Here is a 17901-nt window from a genome sequence, read left to right on the forward strand (position 1 = left end):
ATATACTTTGTACACTATCTGCAATTTTTCAGTCTCCTAATAACAAATCCACATTTGCCACTTTCTTTAACTATCTTCTTCTTACACTATGTCTCCAGGGGCATTGGCATGTTATTCCAAAAATGACACTGTTCATGGTAATGGGTGGCTGGATGCATTTCCTGACATCACCATTTCGTCCCTGGACAGAATTTATTTACCCCATTTGTCTGTGTCTGTGTCTAATGTTATCTCATGTGCAAGTGAGAGCATTTTCTAAACATTAGTAAATTGCATAACTATGGGGCACATGTGTTCTGGCCCAGTATTCACCCAGTTTGATGTGAGAAACTGCATAAAAACCAAATCCAGGGAGGCCAGCAAACTGACTCTTGTTGTTACTCCACCAAGTGGATTTGATCCAGGACTGGCACACTTCCGCAATTCACAGAAATGAGTGCTGTAATGTGCTTGGTTATCTGGGTGGATTGGTTGCTTCACCAATGACTGAGGGTGAATGATCTTTCCATTTCATATCCTTTGAAACTGTTATGTATATGTACTGATGCAAGGGTTTCATAGAGATGTGAGAGAAAGTTCTCTCAAACGGCAGAATTCCATCAGAATTTCTAAATGTTCATAGTAACATGGTGGGGAGCAGAAATTTTTGTTTGTTTACCTCAACATTTTGTTCCCATACAGCAATATGTAGACACTTTGTGAGAAAGTGCTTCCCAAAGCATGATGTTTCAGCTCCTGCTTTTATTAATGTTTGCACGTCCTGAAAATGAAAAATTAAAATTGAGTAAGGTGTACAATTTTGGAAGTGGAAGTAAGCTTTGTCCAATTATACTTATATTTCATTATGTGATGCCCTATGTGCTCAAAACATACTGGAAACACTGGAAACATTTGACAGTTTGAGAAGGGACTTATATGGCGAGAAAAAAACACACAATACAATTGTAACATTTCCCATGTGTTATCCGTTCTCAATGTTGCTATTCAGTGGCATTTAATTTAAGAAAGAATGATCCAGGAGACATTTCAATTACCATTATTTAAAAAAAAGAATATTTAAGCAGGTATAAATCTTAAGTAATGACAAAAATTCCTCAACTAAACATTAATTCAAAAAGAACTTGTCACTTGTCAGATAAAAAATCTGTACCTCTTTGAAAATTTAATTTATTACATTGGAGTTAGTATATTAATGAGTTTTTGTAAGAAATTCATTAATTGTAAAACAGTCTTGTTATTTTTAGTAATCAACTCACAGTACCTGAAATATACAGAAAATATGACATCTGAAATTGTTATACATCAATCTTGATGGAAATAGTTTATAATGGAGAATACATGACATACCACAAGTAAAACTGTAAAATGCAATTCTAGATAAAACAATTCATGTTTGAACATGGAGCCAGAGGTTTATGGATGTGTCCCAATGTTAGAACACAAAATAACATCAAAACAGAATATGGTCATATGACTATCACAAGTAGCATATAGTGTACACAGTAATCTGTGATAACACTTCTGACTATATGAAAGTGAATGAAGTTGTTTTTGCAAAACTACTCTTAAGTGCAGGAATAGCTTTGGGAGGTAGGATGGCATCATATCTGTTAAAAATGAACCAAACAAAAGCTCTACAGCATTCGAGCCAGAAGACTGAATTAGCTAGTAATCTTGTTCCTGGAAGTCCTTGCACAGGGAGAAGGACATATGGAAGCATGAAAGAATTCATGCTTACACACACACACACACACACACACACACACACACACAATGTGTCCAAACTTCTACCAAATCAAAACACAAAAACACATCTGCTGTCCCTTTATAACTTAATAAATGCCTCGTTAAAGAAGAGAAGACTCACTCACTGATATTTAGTTCAAAATGTATGTACAGAGTGATGAGAAATAGTCTAATAAGCTTGTAAGAGTGTTGCAACAGAGACTGTGTTGAGAAGTAATTGTTTGGAAAAATTCAATACATTGCACTGTTTTCAAGTTACTTAGCATTGAAGTTACCCAATCTGGTCACTGTGCGTGAAAATTTAAGCAGCCAGTCAGAGACAGTGTTGCCAAACATGTTGTTGGTTTGGTTTCCTCAAACCAAACAACTGTAGCTTTTACTCACAAAGCTTGAATTTATCACTTCCAAAAATAAGTGTATTTTACCCAATAGTGAGAATTTGAACAAATGGTAACTCATGGGTTCACAGGTGTCTGTCCATTTCTGTGCTTGAGTGCATTCAGGTGCTTGATTTGGTGTGTGCTATGATGTTATTCGTTAACTTCAATGGTAAGTAACTTTAAAATGGCACAATTTATCAAATTTGTTCTTTACAGTTATTTATCAACATAACCTCCCCTGCAACATCCTCATAAGCTTTTCATACTTTTTCGGACAACTCTGTATAGCAGAGTTCAAACACTCCCTTCTTTAACATAATGAGCAGGTGATCACATGTGGCTGGTTGCCACACATACATAGCAACGTCATGAAATATTTTCCATTTAGTACTCAATGATATTATCCTCCTGGAGGCTGCTGTACAAATAGACTACTGTGACTCAGCTGCAGCCTGTGCCTTAGGATACGTAATAACATGTGGCATTGACCCACGGATCGATAGGCCAGAACATCATATGTGTATTATGTCTTCGAGTTGATCTATGTTTGTATACTTCCGGGACCTCTTTGACCTGTATGTTTGTTAGGTAATAAAAGTATTGATGATTAGAAGAGAGAACCGTGATCATTACCTTACCACCTTGATATCTCCTTCAGTGGTGACCCCGAAGTTCGAATAATCTGACGAACTGAGTACAAAGTTACTACCACGCCGGCTTCCACGTTCCACGTGGACCTTTGTCTGCTACACAATGGCCTTCTACAACACGCTGCCAATGTCCGGCTTTCACCAGCAACAGCAACTAAATTCAAGCATGCTAGCTGTAGTTGGTGCCCATGTGAATTTTCGCAGTCCTATAGCCTCGAGAACCCAAGCACCTCGTCAGGTGCAGTGGTTTGGAACATGACGCCAGCGATCTCCGACTCCAGCTCTGTTAGCCCCGAAGTGCTTCAGTTTTCGCCACACAGCAGTACGAAAAACAACTACACACTGATACTGAACTTTAATGCAAGTACTGTAAATAGTGGGGAGCATAGTTTTCATAACGTGCCACAACAGGACGCCTTTGTGAATGTGCAAGCTCCAAATGTGTATCACTCCATACTGGTTGCACACTACGTGAATGACATTTGCCAGCCTGTTACTCCGAGTGTTCATCAGTGCAGTAATTTGAGCATGTCAGGTTCCACCGAGCTCATCAGTGACTCTGCAATGGACAATTTCGCTGCAGATGTGGAGGACCAATTGCGTAATAAACTGTCGAGCAACTGCTGTGAGCACTTTGACCTTCTGCCGCAACAACCGGTCCCGCTTTGCTCCACGCCGGGCTTCCTGCTAATGGGATTTCACTTCCCCTCCGGCTACTATGAACACAACAAGCACGTCTGCATCCTGTCTACCGCCCTCACGACCCAGAGTTAACTTTGACTTGCCTACTCCTGCATCCACGAGCAGCTGCCCGCATTCTTAGAACGCCAGTTCGTCGAATCTACCAAAACTTCCGGCATTCAAACCTGCCCATCGGGAATTCTGGTTCAACCTGGTCGAGCAAATTTCAGTGTCTGTGCACTTGATGACAACACCCGTTTCACGTGCCTCACGAACCACCTCCATGACCGTGTTGACTTAATTTATGACCTGGTTAAGTCAGCTCCTCCAAACAAGAAGTACGCCACAGCTTAACAAACAAGACTGGAACGTGTCTCCAAGACAAGAACAGAAAACGTCCAACAGCTCGTCTACGAAGAACGCCTCAGCGACAGATCTCCGTCCCAGCTGTGGCGATACCTTCGACTTCTTGTCAGTGAATGTGACATGCCAGATGCCACGCTCACTGAGATTTGGATGGAAAAGCTGCCTCTGTCTGTCCAAACGGCCATCTCCGCCTACAAAGATAGACCAAATAGCGAACGCTCGTGCGCCGCTGACCGAGCTTACTCCACCCTACTACGAGAACGCCGTGCCCGACAGTCCGGCAGCTACGCCAGTTTCCAACCACGACCAGGCCCCCAACGTGGACACCCCACTAAACCTAAGTCTGTTAAGCCTGCCGCACTACCGGCACCTTCACGTCCACACAACAACAGCACATCTGACTCCGCAGAAAATTCTGGGCCACTGCCATCTGACCACTTGCAGGAACAGACATCCGCCCATAAATACTGTTTCTTCTGTGCAAAATTCGGGGAACAAGCACGCAATTGTAAACTGCCGTGCTCCTACCCTAACTTCAACCGCAGGTAGGCAGCAGTGGTGCCACCTCCTGTGATGTAAACGACAGGCACCATCCCACGCTCCATTCTGTGTCCAACACTAATGCTTCGAATGGACGAGTCTACGTCTGCGACTTGAACTCTGGCAAAAACTTTCTCATCAACACGGGCACAGATGTTCCCTACTTCTGTCTCGTCTCGCTAACGAAAAGATTCGACTACACAAAACTGTCCTGCGTGCTGTAAACTCGTCTAATTTGTCGTGCTTAGGTTCTACTTCATATGCAGCGTCCCTCTCGCCCGAGTGCAACCTGAAGTGGTCCTTCCCGGTGGCTGACATCGACGATCCCATTTTGGGTATCGACTTTCTACGACACCACGAACTGTGGCCTGACTTCATCGAGAATACAGTGTTCTACCACCCTACACAGGAACACATCCCGCGTGCTTCGTCAAGTGTCAATAGTACTGCTAAACAGGTCCACCTGGCTAGTAAGTGTAATAACCCCTCCTCCGAGCTACACTGTCGCCTCGACGAGTTATCTTCAGCACGGCAGCAGCTCGCAGCAGACGACGCCTCGGCAACACACGAGGTTTGTCGGTGCCACTACAGTGTTCTCGCGCCCGAGTGCATTTGTGACCGTATGCCACATAAACTGTACAGTGTCCACACTCCTGCCAGCTCTAACTGTGTTAATTCGAGCGCACATTCATCCCCCTTGTAGTAGGACTTTGAATTACGCCACGCTACACTCGTTCCCTCAGATATAAATTATACCGTCGCAGTTGTACGAACGCTCGATGGCAGAGAAAATATATAAGAAAATGAAGGTACTAAAATTGTAACTCACTTTGTTTTTCTACCTGCTTTTGTCTTTGAGAGCAGAAGCTTAACTTACTTATTAGCTAGACGTGGTCAGATTAAGACGAAAAAACTCATTGATGTGCAGACGTATTGTGGAAGTTGGTATGAAATTCAGAGGATGGAAGTAGCAACATAAAATAAATTGCATTCGATACCAACACGGTTTTGATTTGTATAAATTAGTGATTCCTGGACGATTGCAAAATTTCGGAGCAGCTACAACTTTTCATGCAGAAATGAAACGGGAAATTTTTGGAGAACAAGACCTGGACACCGCACGAGAGAAGACGTGTTAACATGGTAAAAAATGAACTCTTATCCGGGCGATTTCCCCCTGTTAATCACATTTTGTTATTCTCTCTTCTCTTTCAAATAATTTTTGTAGTGGAAATTGGTTTGACTTTTGCTCAGAAACGCCACAAGGACCGTCCCAACAATAGCTTTTCCGAATCACGAAGTCCGATAACTTTTCTGTAATACAAAGTCCGATTTGCATTTCATTCTTTCCCTTTTTCACAGTCATTAACAATTTTAAAACCCCCTTTTTATTCACCATTTCTTCCCCCATTTTCAACCTTTTCTTTTCTTTTCTTCTCATTTTCTTTTTTATTAACCACTACACCTTCCTCACTCGGGCAGCTAACTTCCCAGGCGCAGGTTAGTGTTTTTGATTTACTGCCATCAGCTGTTCACTTGAGCCCGCTACCGCCACCAAGCTCGACGGCGGCGCCTTAGGTTACAGTGTACCGACCTTGTTTCGTGTAGCTGACTTGTCTGTTACTCCCAGCCACCCAACAGTTGGTACTTAAGCAAACTTTCGTTGTCCAAGCCACAACGCAGCCTAGCAGTCGCCGCGCACAACATACCACAGACAGTAGCCTCATGTACCACGTCGTGCAGTTCTGTGGTTACGGCACCGCCCACAAACTTCGCTTGCAAGACGGACCACATACCTCTTGCCGCCGGCCGAAGTGGCCGTACGGTTCTAGGCGCTGCAGTCTGGAACCGCAGCACCACTACGGTCGCAGGTTCGAATCCTGCCTCGGGTGTGGATGTGTGTGATGTCCTTATGTTAGTTAGGTTTAACTAGTTCTAAGTTCTAAGAGACTAATGACCTCAGAAGTTGAGTCCCATAGTGCTCAGAGACATTTGAACCATCTCTTGCCGACCACACCGTCTCGAGACAGAACTCACGAAAGTGGCTCGCAAACAAATAGACGATCTCTTAACAGCCGGCGTCATCGAACCATCTGTTGGATGCTGGGCCTCACCTATCCACTTCGTCACAAAAAGCGACGGTGCCTGGCGTATGGTTGGCGACTATGCTAAGTTGAACTCTCGTACTATCATAGACAAGTACCGGGTTGCTAACATCGCGGATTTCAACCGTGCTCTTGCAGGTGCCAAATATTTCTCGGTAGTGGACTGTAGGAGGGCCTATCATCAAATTCCGATGGCACCAGAGGATATTGGAAAGACAGTCGTTACAACACCTTTCGGCCTTTTTCCAGTATCGGTTCATGCCCTTTGGCCTTCGCAACGCTGCACAAACTTGGCAGAGATTCATAAACAAGGTGTTGTTTCATCTGGATTTTTGTTTTTACTTGGACGACATTCTTATTTTCAGTCCTACTTTGTAAAAGAACAAGGAACATTTGCAGATTGTTAAAGACACTCTAACTGCTGCCGGTGTTGAACTGAATAATAAGAAGCTCCAGTTGCACCAGACTTTGGTAAGATTCTTAGGCTACATCGTGTCAGCTAAGGGCCTCACTCCTCCCGAGGATAAAATCAAACCTGTTTTGGATTTGCCACGCCCTCACTCATTTAAGGAGCTGCGCAGGTTCATCAGAACAGTTAACTATTATAGGAAGCACTTGCCTGCAACAGCCCAGGTTCAGGCTTCCCTAACAGACACCCTTGCTGGCAAAAATAAGACCAGTATCCGCCCAGTCCGGTGCACCCCTGCCATGGAACAAGCTTTTGACAAACTGAAGCACCTACTAGCAGACGCAGTGACTGTTGCCCACCCACATCCAGACGCAACATTTTTTATTACTGCGGTGTGATGAATCAACTGGTACGCTGCGTCCCTTCATACCCAAACCTCTACAGAGACAAGTGTTTGACAAATTACACAACCTAGCTCATCCAGGTGTGAGAGCCTCTACCAGACTTATTTCAGAGCACTTCGTCTGGCGCGACATGCATCACAACTGCCAAGCCTCAGTCCACGCCTGCATTCCGTGCCAACAAAATAATGTTTCGCAGCACACATCGCCCCCACTAGGCAGCTCGACTGCTCCTCCCAGTCGCGTCCAGCACGTTCACATCGACTTGGTGGACCCCCTCACCCCCTCGGAGGGTTACAGATATGTGCTATCTATTATAGACAGAACCTCTTGTTGGGTAGAAGCTGCCCCGCTACCCAATATTACATCCAAATCAGTGGCACGATCCTTCATAGACACTTGGATTTCACGCTTTGGCTGCCCTGTTTACTTGACGACTGACCGAGGCCATCAGTTTGAGTCTGCCTTGTTTTCTGAACTATGTAGGCTGTGCGGCATCAAGAAAATTCATTCAACAGCATACCACCCCCAAAGCAACAGCCTCATGGAACATTGGCATAGGATGCTTAAGACAGCCCTACATTGCCACGGCCTCCTTTGGACGGTAGCCCTGCCATTTGTCTTACTCAGTTTGCGAGCCACTTTCAAGGAAGAACTTAAAGGCTTAGTGGCCAAGTTCATCTACGGCCAGTCCCTTATACTGCCAGGCAAACTTTTTGCTCCTACTCCAGTCACCAAACCGTCCAAACTGCCGTCCTCGGTAGAACGGGTGAGGTTACACTGTAACAAGCTTCAACCCCAACCCCCTTCCAGCCAAACTCCGCCGCACACATATGTTCCCGAGGCACTCGACACTTGCAAATTTGTGTTCCTTCGCGATGAAACTGTAAAAACCCCGTTACAGCCCCCTTACACAGGTCGGTACAGAGTTGTCAAATGAACCAGTAACACAATGGACATCATAATTAATGGCTCAGTAACTACTGTCTCCCTCAACAGGGTTAAACCTGCTCGCATCCAGTGTTCCCATATCTCACCCACTGTTGAAGAGACCGTGCTCTCTGGCCACCCTCGGCCTTCTTCCTCTGCTCACGATTCGAGTAAACTCACACCTACACCGGCCCTGTGAACGAGCCCACACTCATTCTGGGGTTTTCTGCCTCCCGGCTCCCATAGCTGAGACCCCAGCTCCCAGGGCTCTAATATAACAGTTCCATCTTCGGGCGGCAGCACACTGCACCACTCTCCTAACCGGTGCAGCCCGCAGGTTCCTGCCACGCCCACTCAGACCTCACTGTCTGACACTCACCCCTCTACTCGCAGCACACCGCCCTCACCGTGCTACGGTTTCCCCACCCCACCGGCTCAGCATACCTCTCCGTTAGCAGGCACCACTTACGATCTCTCTACCCACGTTCATCCTAATTTATTTGTAGTTTATCTGTCATCGTTAGTGGTGATACCACATTAGTGCTGCCTGCGTGTGACGATTCGTGTGTAGTTGGTGTGTCACAACGTGTAGTGAAGTGTTTCAAAATCTCTCAAAGTGCTACGTTTGGCAACCTACGTGCTTACGTTAGGCCATCGGAAAGGTGATCACTAGGTTCCCTGCCGACGAAACTACCCCCCCCCCCCTCCGCCACCCGTCGGGTACGTATTCCGTGCTGCACGGGGCGGGGTCTATGTGGCATCGATCCACTGATCGATAGGCCAGAACATCGTATGTGTATTATGTCTTCAAGTTGATCTTTGTTTGTATACTTCCAGGACCTCAGTTGCGGCCTAGTCTTTGACCTGTACGTTGTTGTGTAATAAAAGTATTGATGATTAGAAGAGAGAACCGTGGTCATTACCTTACCACCTTGATATCTCCTTCAAACATTAATGGTCAGTAGTATAAATATTATCTATCTACATCTATAGCCATACTCTACTAACCATTATGAAGTTACGGCTGAGAGCTTCTTCCTGTTCCATTCATATATGAGGTGTAGAAACAAAGATTGCTTAAACAGTTCTGCAGGCATTGTAATTAGCCAGATCTTGTCTTCACAATCCTTATGTACCGCAAGTCTCTAGAGGAACAGAAGGTTCCAAATGATTGGAAAAGAGCACAGGTAGTCCCAGTCTTCAAGAAGGGTCGTCGAGCAGATGCGCAAAACTATAGACCTATCTCTCTGACGTCGATCTGTTGTAGAATTTTAGAACATGTCTTTTGCTCGAGTATCATGTCGTTTTTGGAAACTCAGAATCTACTATGTAGGAATCAACATGGATTCCGGAAACAGCGATCGTGTGAAACCCAACTCGCTTTATTTGTTCATGAGACCCAGAAAATATTAGATACAGGCTCCCAGGTAGATGCCATTTTCCTTGACTTCCGGAAGGCGTTCGATACAGTTCCGCACTGTCGCCTGATAAACAAAGTAAGAGCCTACGGAATATCAGACCAGCTGTGTGGCTGGATTGAAGAGTTTTTAGCAAACAGAACACAGCATGTTGTTCTCAATGGAGAGACATCTACAGACGTTAAAGTAACCTCTGGCGTGCCACAGGGGAGTGTTATGGGACCATTGCTTTTCACAATATATATAAATGACCTAGTAGATAGTGTCGGAAGTTCCATGCGGCTTTTCGCGGATGATGCTGTAGTATACAGAGAAGTTGCAGCATTAGAAAATTGTAGCGAAATGCAGGAAGATCTGCAGCGGATAGGCACTTGGTGCAGGGAGTGGCAACTGACCCTTAACATAGACAAATGTAATGTATTGCGAATACATAGAAAGAAGGATCCTTTATTGTATGATTATATGATAGCGGAACAAACACTGGTAGCAGTTACTTCTGTAAAATATCTGGGAGTATGCGTGCGGAACGATTTGAAGTGGAATGATCATATAAAATTAATTGTTGGTAAGGCGGGTACCAGGTTGAGATTCATTGGGAGAGTCCTTAGAAAATGTAGTCCATCAACAAAGGAGGTGGCTTACAAAACACTCGTTCGACCTATACTTGAGTATTGCTCATCAGTGTGGGATCCGTACCAGATCGGGTTGACGGAGGAGATAGAGAAGATCCAAAGAAGAGCGGCGCGTTTCGTCACAGGGTTATTTGGTAACCGTGATAGCGTTACGGAGATGTTTAACAAACTCAAGTGGCAGACTCTGCAAGAGAGGCGCTCTGCATCGCGGTGTAGCTTGCTCGCCAGGTTTCGAGAGGGTGCGTTTCTGGATGAGGTATCGAATATATTGCTTCCCCCTACTTATACCTCCCGAGGAGATCACGAATGTAAAATTAGAGAGATTAGAGCGCGCACAGAGGCTTTCAGACAGTCGTTCTTCCCGCGAACCATACGCGACTGGAACAGGAAAGGGAGATAATGACAGTGGCACGTAAAGTGCCCTCCGCCACACACCGTTGGGTGGCTTGCGGAGTATAAATGTAGATGTAGATGATCCAACTGAATATTTGTGCAACCTTTTTCAGATAGTACTTCATTAAAGAAAATTGCATCATCTATGTAAAGCCTCCCATGAACCGTAGACCTTGCCGTTGGTGGGGATGCTTGCGTGCCTCAGCGATACAGATGGCCGTACCATAGGTGCAACCACAATGGAGGGGTATCTGTTGAGAGGCCAGACAAATGTGTGGTTGCTGAAGAGGGGCAGCAGCTTTTTCAGTAGTTGTGGGGGAAACAGTCTGGATGATTGACTGATCTGGCCTTGTAAAACTAACCAAAACGGCATTGCTGTGCTGGTACTGCGAACGGCTGAAAGCAAGGGGAAACTACAGCCGTAATTTTTCCTGAGGGCATGCAGCTTTACTGTATGCTTAAATTATGATGGCGTCCTCATGGGTAAAATATTCCAAAGGTAAAATAGTCCCACATTCGGATCTCCGAGCAGGGACTACACAAGAGGACGTCATTATCAGGAGAAAGAAAACTGGTGTTCTACGGATTGGAGCGTGGAATGTCAGATCCCTTAATCGGGCAAGTAGGTTAGAAAATTTAAAAAGGGAAATGGATAGGATGAAGTTAGATATAGTGGGAATTAATGAAGTTCGGTGGCAGGAGGAACAAGACTTTTGGTCAGGTGAATACAGGGTTATAAATACAAAATCAAATAGGGGTAATGCAGGAGTAGGTTTAATAATGAATAAAAAAATAGGAGTGCAGGTAAGCTACTACAAACAGCATAGTGAACGCATTATTGTGGCCAAGATAGACACAAAGCCCATGTTTACTACAGTAGCACAAGTTTATATGCCAACTAGCTCTGCAGATGATGAAGAAATTGATGAAATGTATGATGAGATAAAAGAAATTATTCAGGTAGTGAAGGGAGATGAAAATTTAATAGTCATGGGTGACTGGAATTCGAGAGTAGGAAAAGGGAGAGAAGGAAACACAGTAGGTGAATATGGATTGGGGGTAAGAAATGAAAGAGGTAGAATTTTGCACAGAGCATAACTTAATCATAGCTAACACTTGGTTCAAGAATCATAAAAGAAGGTTGTATACATGGAAGAATCCTGGAGATACTAAAAGGTATCAGATAGATTATATAATGGTAGGACAAAGATTTAGGAACCACATTTTAAATTGTAAGACATTCCCAGGGACAGATGTGGACTCTGACCACAATCTATTATTTATGAACTGTAGATAAAAACTGAAGAAACTGCAAAAAGGTGGGAATTTAAGGAGATGGGACCTGGATAAACTGAAAGAACCAGAGTTTGTAGAGTTTCATGGAGAGCACTAGAGAACGATTGACAAGAATGGGGGAAAGAAAAACAGTATAGGAAGAATTGGTAGCTTTGAGAGATGAAATAGTGAAAGCAGCAGAGGATCAAGTAGGTAAAAAGACAACAGCTAGTAGAAATCCTTGGGTAACAGAAGATATATTGAATTTAAATGATGAAAGGAAAAAATATAAAAATACAGTAAATGAAGCAGGCAAAAATGAATACAAACGTCTCAAAAAAGAGATCGACAGGAAGTGCAGAATGGCTAAGTAGGGATGGCTAGAGGACAAATGTAAGGATGTAGAGGCTTATCTCACTAGGGCTAAGATAGATACTGCCTACAGGAAAATTAAAGAGACCTTTGGAGAAAAGAGAACCATTTGCATCAATATCAAGAACTCAGATAGAAACCCAGCTGTAAGCAAAGAAGGGAAAGCAGAAAGGAGGAAGGAGTATGCAGAGGGTCTATACAAGGGCAATGTACTTCAGGACAATATTATGGAAATTGAAGAGGAGATAGATGAAGATGAAATGGAAGATATGATACTGCATGAAGAGTTTGACAGAGCATTGAAAGACCTAAGTCGAAACAAGCTCCCAGGAGTAGCCAACATTCCATTAAAACTACTGAAAGCCTTGGGAGAGCCAGCCCTGACAAAACTCTACCATCTGGTGAGCAAGATGTATGAGACAGGAGAGATATCCTCAGACTTAAAGAAGAATATAGTAATTCCAATCCCAAAGAAAGCAGGTGTTGATAAATATGTACATTACCGAACTATCAGCTGCAAAATACTAACACAAATTCTCTACAGATGAATAGAGAAACTGGTAGAAGCTGACCTTGGGGAAGATCAGTGTGGACTGCGTCGAAATGTTGGAACACGTGAGGCAATACTGACCCTACAACTTATCTTAGAAAATAGATCAAGGAAAGGCAAACATAAATTTCTAGCATTTGTAGAATTAGAGAAAGCTTTTGACAATGTTGACTGGAATACTCTATTTCAAATTCTGAAGGTGGCAGGGGTAGCATATAGGGAGCAAAAGGCTATTTACAATTTCTACAGAAACCGGACGGCAGTTATAAGAGTTGAGGGACATGAAAGGGAAGCAGTAGTTGTGAAGCAGTAAAGGAAACAGAAGAAAAATTCAGATTAGGGATTAAAATCCATGGAGAAGAAATAAGGTTCACCGATGACATCGTCATCCTGTCAGAGACAGCAAAGGACTTGGAAGACCAGCTGAATGGAATGAACGGTGTCTTGAAAGGAGGATATAAGATGAACATCAACAACAGACAAACGAGGATAATGGAATGTAGTCGAATTACATCAGGTGATGCTGAGGGAATTACATTAGGAAATGAAACACTTACAGTAGTAAATGAGTTTTGCTATTTGGGGTGCAAAATAACTGATGATGGTTGAAGTAGACAGGATATAAAATGTAGACTGGCAATGGCAAAGAAAGTGTTTCTGAAGAAGAGAAATTTGTTAACATCGAGTATAGATTTAAGTGTCAGGAAGTCTTTTCTGAAAGTATTTGTATGGAGCGTATCCATGTATGGATGTGAAATGTGTAAAATAGTTTAGACAAGAAGACAATAGAAGCTTTTGAAATGTAGTGCTACCAAAGAATGCTGAAGATTAGATGGGTAGATTACATAACTAATGAGGAGGTATTGAATAGAATTGGGGAGATGAGAAATTTATGGCAGAACTTGACTAGAATAAGGGATTGGTTGGTAGATTAAAACTGAAGAAACTACAAATGGTGGGAATTTAAGGAGATGGGGCCTGGATAAACTGACTAAACCACAGGTTGTAGCGAGTCTCAGGGAGAGCATAAGGGAACAATTGACAGGAATGGGGGAAAGAAATACAATAGAAGAAGAATGAGTAGCAATGAGGGATGAAGTAGTGAAGGCAGCAGATGATCAAGTAGGTAAAAACACGAGGGCTAATAGAAATCCTTGGGTAACAGAAGAAATATTGAATTTAATTGATGAAAGGAGAAAATATAAAAATGCAGTAAATGAAGCAGGCAAAAAGGAATACAAACGTCTCAAAAATGAGATCGACAGGAAGTGCAAAATGGCTAAGCAGGCATTACTAGAGGACAAATGTAAGGATGTAGAGGCTTATCTCACTAGGGGTAAGATAGATACTGCCTACAGGAAAATTAAAGAGACCTTTGGAGATAAGAGAACCACTTGTATGAATATCAAGAGCTCAGATGGAAACCCAGTTCTAAGCAAAGAAGGGAAAGCAGAAAGGTGAAAGGAGTATATAGAGGGTTTATACAAGGGCGATGAACTTGGGGACAATATTATGGAAATGGAAGAGGATGTAGATGAAGATGAAATGGGAGATAAGATACTGCGTGAAGAGTTTGACAGAGCACTGAAAGACCTGAGTCGAAACAAGGTCCCGGGAGTAGACAACATTCCATTAGAACTACTGATGGCCTTGGGAGGGCCAGTCATGAGAAAACTCTACCATCTGGTGAGCAAGATGTATGAGACAGGCGAAATACCCTCAGACTGCAAGAAGAATATAATAATTCCAATCCCAAAGAAAACAGGTGTTGACAGATGTGAAAATTACCGAACTATCAGTTTAATAAGTTACAGCTGCAAAATACTAACGCAAATTATTTAAAGACTAATGGAAAAACTGGTATAAGTGGACCTCGGGGAAGATCAGTTTGGATTCCGTAGAAATGTTGGAACACATGAGGCAATACTGACCTTACGACTTATCTTAGAAGAAAGATTAAGAAAAGGCAAAGCTATGTTGCTAGCATTTGTAGACTTAGAGAAAGTTTTTGACAATGTTAACTGGAATACTCTCTTTCAAATTCTGAAGGTGGCACGGGTAAAAACAGGGAGGGAAAGGCTATTTACAATTTGTACAGAAACCAGATGGCAGTTATAAGAGTCGAGGGGCATGAAAGGGAAGCAGTGGTTGGGAATGGAGTGAGACAGGGTTGTAGCCTCTCCCCGATGTTATTCAATCTGTATATTGAGCAAGCAGTAAAGGAAACAAAAGAAAAATTCGGAGTAGGTATTAAAATCCATGGAGAAGAAATAAAAAATTTGAGGTTTGCCGATGACATTGTAATTCTGTCAGAGACAGCAAAGGACTTGGAAGAGCAGTTGAACGGAATGGACAGAGTCTTGAAAGGAGGATATAAGATGAACATCAACAATAGCAAAACGAGGATAATGGAATGTAGTCGAATTACATCGGATGATGCTAAGGGAATTAGATTAGGAAATGAGACACAAATGATATTTGAGATATCAATCCATCTTATTCAGGAAACAGGTTTTCCAAAACACATTTATTTCCGTGGTTAGAAACTATCAAATGCCCTCCATTATTTCAAAACTTGATTTCTGTCATGAAGCTGATACAGCAAAACTCAATTTCTGCATCAAATTTTTGTAGAGTGAAGAATACTCTTCTGATTTTGATAATTCCTGTTAATTTGAGAGTTTTAAGACTTTTATCTAATTCTTGGATTTCTCAAAAGAAGGATAGTATTTAATGGCAGCTTTATTAAGACATCTGGAAAAGTCCAAACTTTTCACAAGTACTGACCATTACTTTCCAATGCAGGAACATAGCTTTTGATTTGATTTGATTTGATTTATTGAGCACCCGTTTCATCATGTACAATGATATGGGATTTGTCATGTGTTACATACAGAAAAAATATGAATAACAACATATTATGTAAAAAATATCAGTGAACAAGTCTGAATTAAATACATAGGCAAAAACAATTATAGCTTACATGATATAAATTTGTATCAATATAGGACACAAATAAGTTACATATATTCCATGTATAATGGACAGCAACAAGAAACAATGATTATAACACTCTATATTGACAAATTAATTAATTTTTGTGTGTACATAAAAGAGTCTACCCCATGGCACAAGTTTGCAAATGAGTGAATTATAAGATAGGTGAAGGCACACTATCTTCCTGAAGAATTCATGTATCCACTAACACTGTAAAAACTATTACTAATTAACATTCTTTTGAGTTCACTTTTGAAACTGCTCAGCTTCTGAATCCTTTTAATTTTTAAGGGAAGAGCACTATAGAGAATTTTCGGGTGGTATATTGCACTCTTGTTGTACTAGGCTTTCTTATGCACTTCTCTGTGAAAGTCATTACTCTATCTTGTTGTATAGTCATGGAACTCAATGTTTAAAGAAGAAAACTGGGGGTGAGACTTCAGAAAGCATATACTTTTGTAGAAGTAAATGGATGGAAGAGTCATGATTTTATATTCCTTGAAAAATTCCCTAAATGGATCTCTAGGTGCAGCTCGTTTTATGATCCTTATCGCTCATTTTTGAATAATAAAAGAGCATTTTGCCTCACTTGAATTGCCCCAAAATGTGGCACCATATAGCAAAAGACTATGCATAAACGCATAATATGTACACAATACTGTTTGATCACTGCAGCAATTTTTGAGCATTCTAAATACATAGCAACATTTAGTTAATTTTTTATTGAGCACATCTATATGTTTGTCCCACTTTAGATGCTCATCTAACCAAATAAACTGTTGTCCCTGAACCATTTACTTGCTTCAATTGTTGTTGTTTCAATTTTCCTGTTAAGGTCAGTCTCATTCTGAGCTTTAATAAAGAGACTTGTATGATCAGCAAAAAGCACACAATCAGCTTGTGTTAAATAGTTTGGGAAGTCATTTATAAAGATCAAGAACAACAGGAGTCCCAGCACCAAACCTTGGGGCACCCCATAACTAACTTCCTTATAACCAGAAAAGTATGACTTTCCATCATGATCTATTTCTACTTTCTGGTATCTGCCAGCTAAGTATGACTTAAACCATGCATTAGCAGTACCATGGACTCCATAGCAACTAAGTTTTTCGAGCAGTAGTTTATGGTCAATAACATCAAAGGCCTTTGATAAATCTAAAGGCCCCACAATATACTTCATTATTATCAATGTAATTTAGGACAAGTTTTAGAAAGTTGTATATAGCTGTTTCAGTTGATCTATTCTTTCGAAAGCCATTTTGTTCATTGACCAATATTCCACTTCCATACATTACTCTTTCTATAATTTTTGAAAAACAAGATAACATTGATAAAGGCCTGTAGTTTTTTACATCATAATGATCCTCATTTTTGTATAATGGTTTTATAATTGATTGTTTCAGCTTTCTAGGGAAAGTGCCAGTACTGAAAGATGCATTAATTATATCTACAAGAAGAGGAGTAATATATCTGCTGTGTTTAATGAGTTTGTCTGGAATGCCATCGGTGCCACAGGATAATTTATTTTTTAGTTGGCTGATAGCATTCTCTACCTCATGTACTGTTACAGGATATATAAACATAGTTTTGGGATTCAATGTGATGTTATGACTGATGTCTGTACTACTTTGGGTTCGTATGAGGTTTTGAACGACACTTGTATAATGACAGTAGAATATATTGGCAATGTGTAATGGATAATTTATAGTTTTGTCCTCAGTTTTAATAACAATGTTGTTGTTTCTTACTTTGTGTCTTCCTAAGTTACTATTGATCACTTTCCAAACTGATTTCATTTTTTCGTTGCCATCATTTCTACTGATATATGAATCATTATTTAACTTTTTTGCTGCAGTAATTACTTTCTTGTATAATTTCCTATAACACTTAACACGTTGTTTCAAAGCGGGATTTTGCCTTGCTGATTTACTTAACATTCTGAGTTGCTCTCCAGATTTTCTTATGCCTTGTGTTATCCATATGTTAATTTTGCCTTTTACTTTCATTTTCTTAAGGGGGAAAAGCAATTTCAAGTTATGTTTGTAATCAGCTAGAA

General features: G+C 41.7%; 1 protein-coding gene across 1 annotated transcript in view; it reads right to left on the minus strand.

Moving 5' to 3' along the window:
- Nucleotides 1-17901, minus strand: part of LOC126095109 (serine/threonine-protein phosphatase 6 regulatory ankyrin repeat subunit A-like) — a 400015-nt gene that overhangs the window by 223534 nt on the left and 158580 nt on the right. Inside the window, exon 7 of the mRNA XM_049909822.1 lies at nt 659-760. Within this exon, the coding sequence (XP_049765779.1) occupies nt 659-760 (102 nt within the window). The remainder of the gene's footprint in view (nt 1-658; nt 761-17901) is intronic.

The sequence above is a fragment of the Schistocerca cancellata genome, chromosome 1 (genome assembly GCF_023864275.1).
Source record: "Schistocerca cancellata isolate TAMUIC-IGC-003103 chromosome 1, iqSchCanc2.1, whole genome shotgun sequence".
Classification (NCBI taxonomy): Eukaryota; Metazoa; Arthropoda; class Insecta; order Orthoptera; family Acrididae; genus Schistocerca; species Schistocerca cancellata.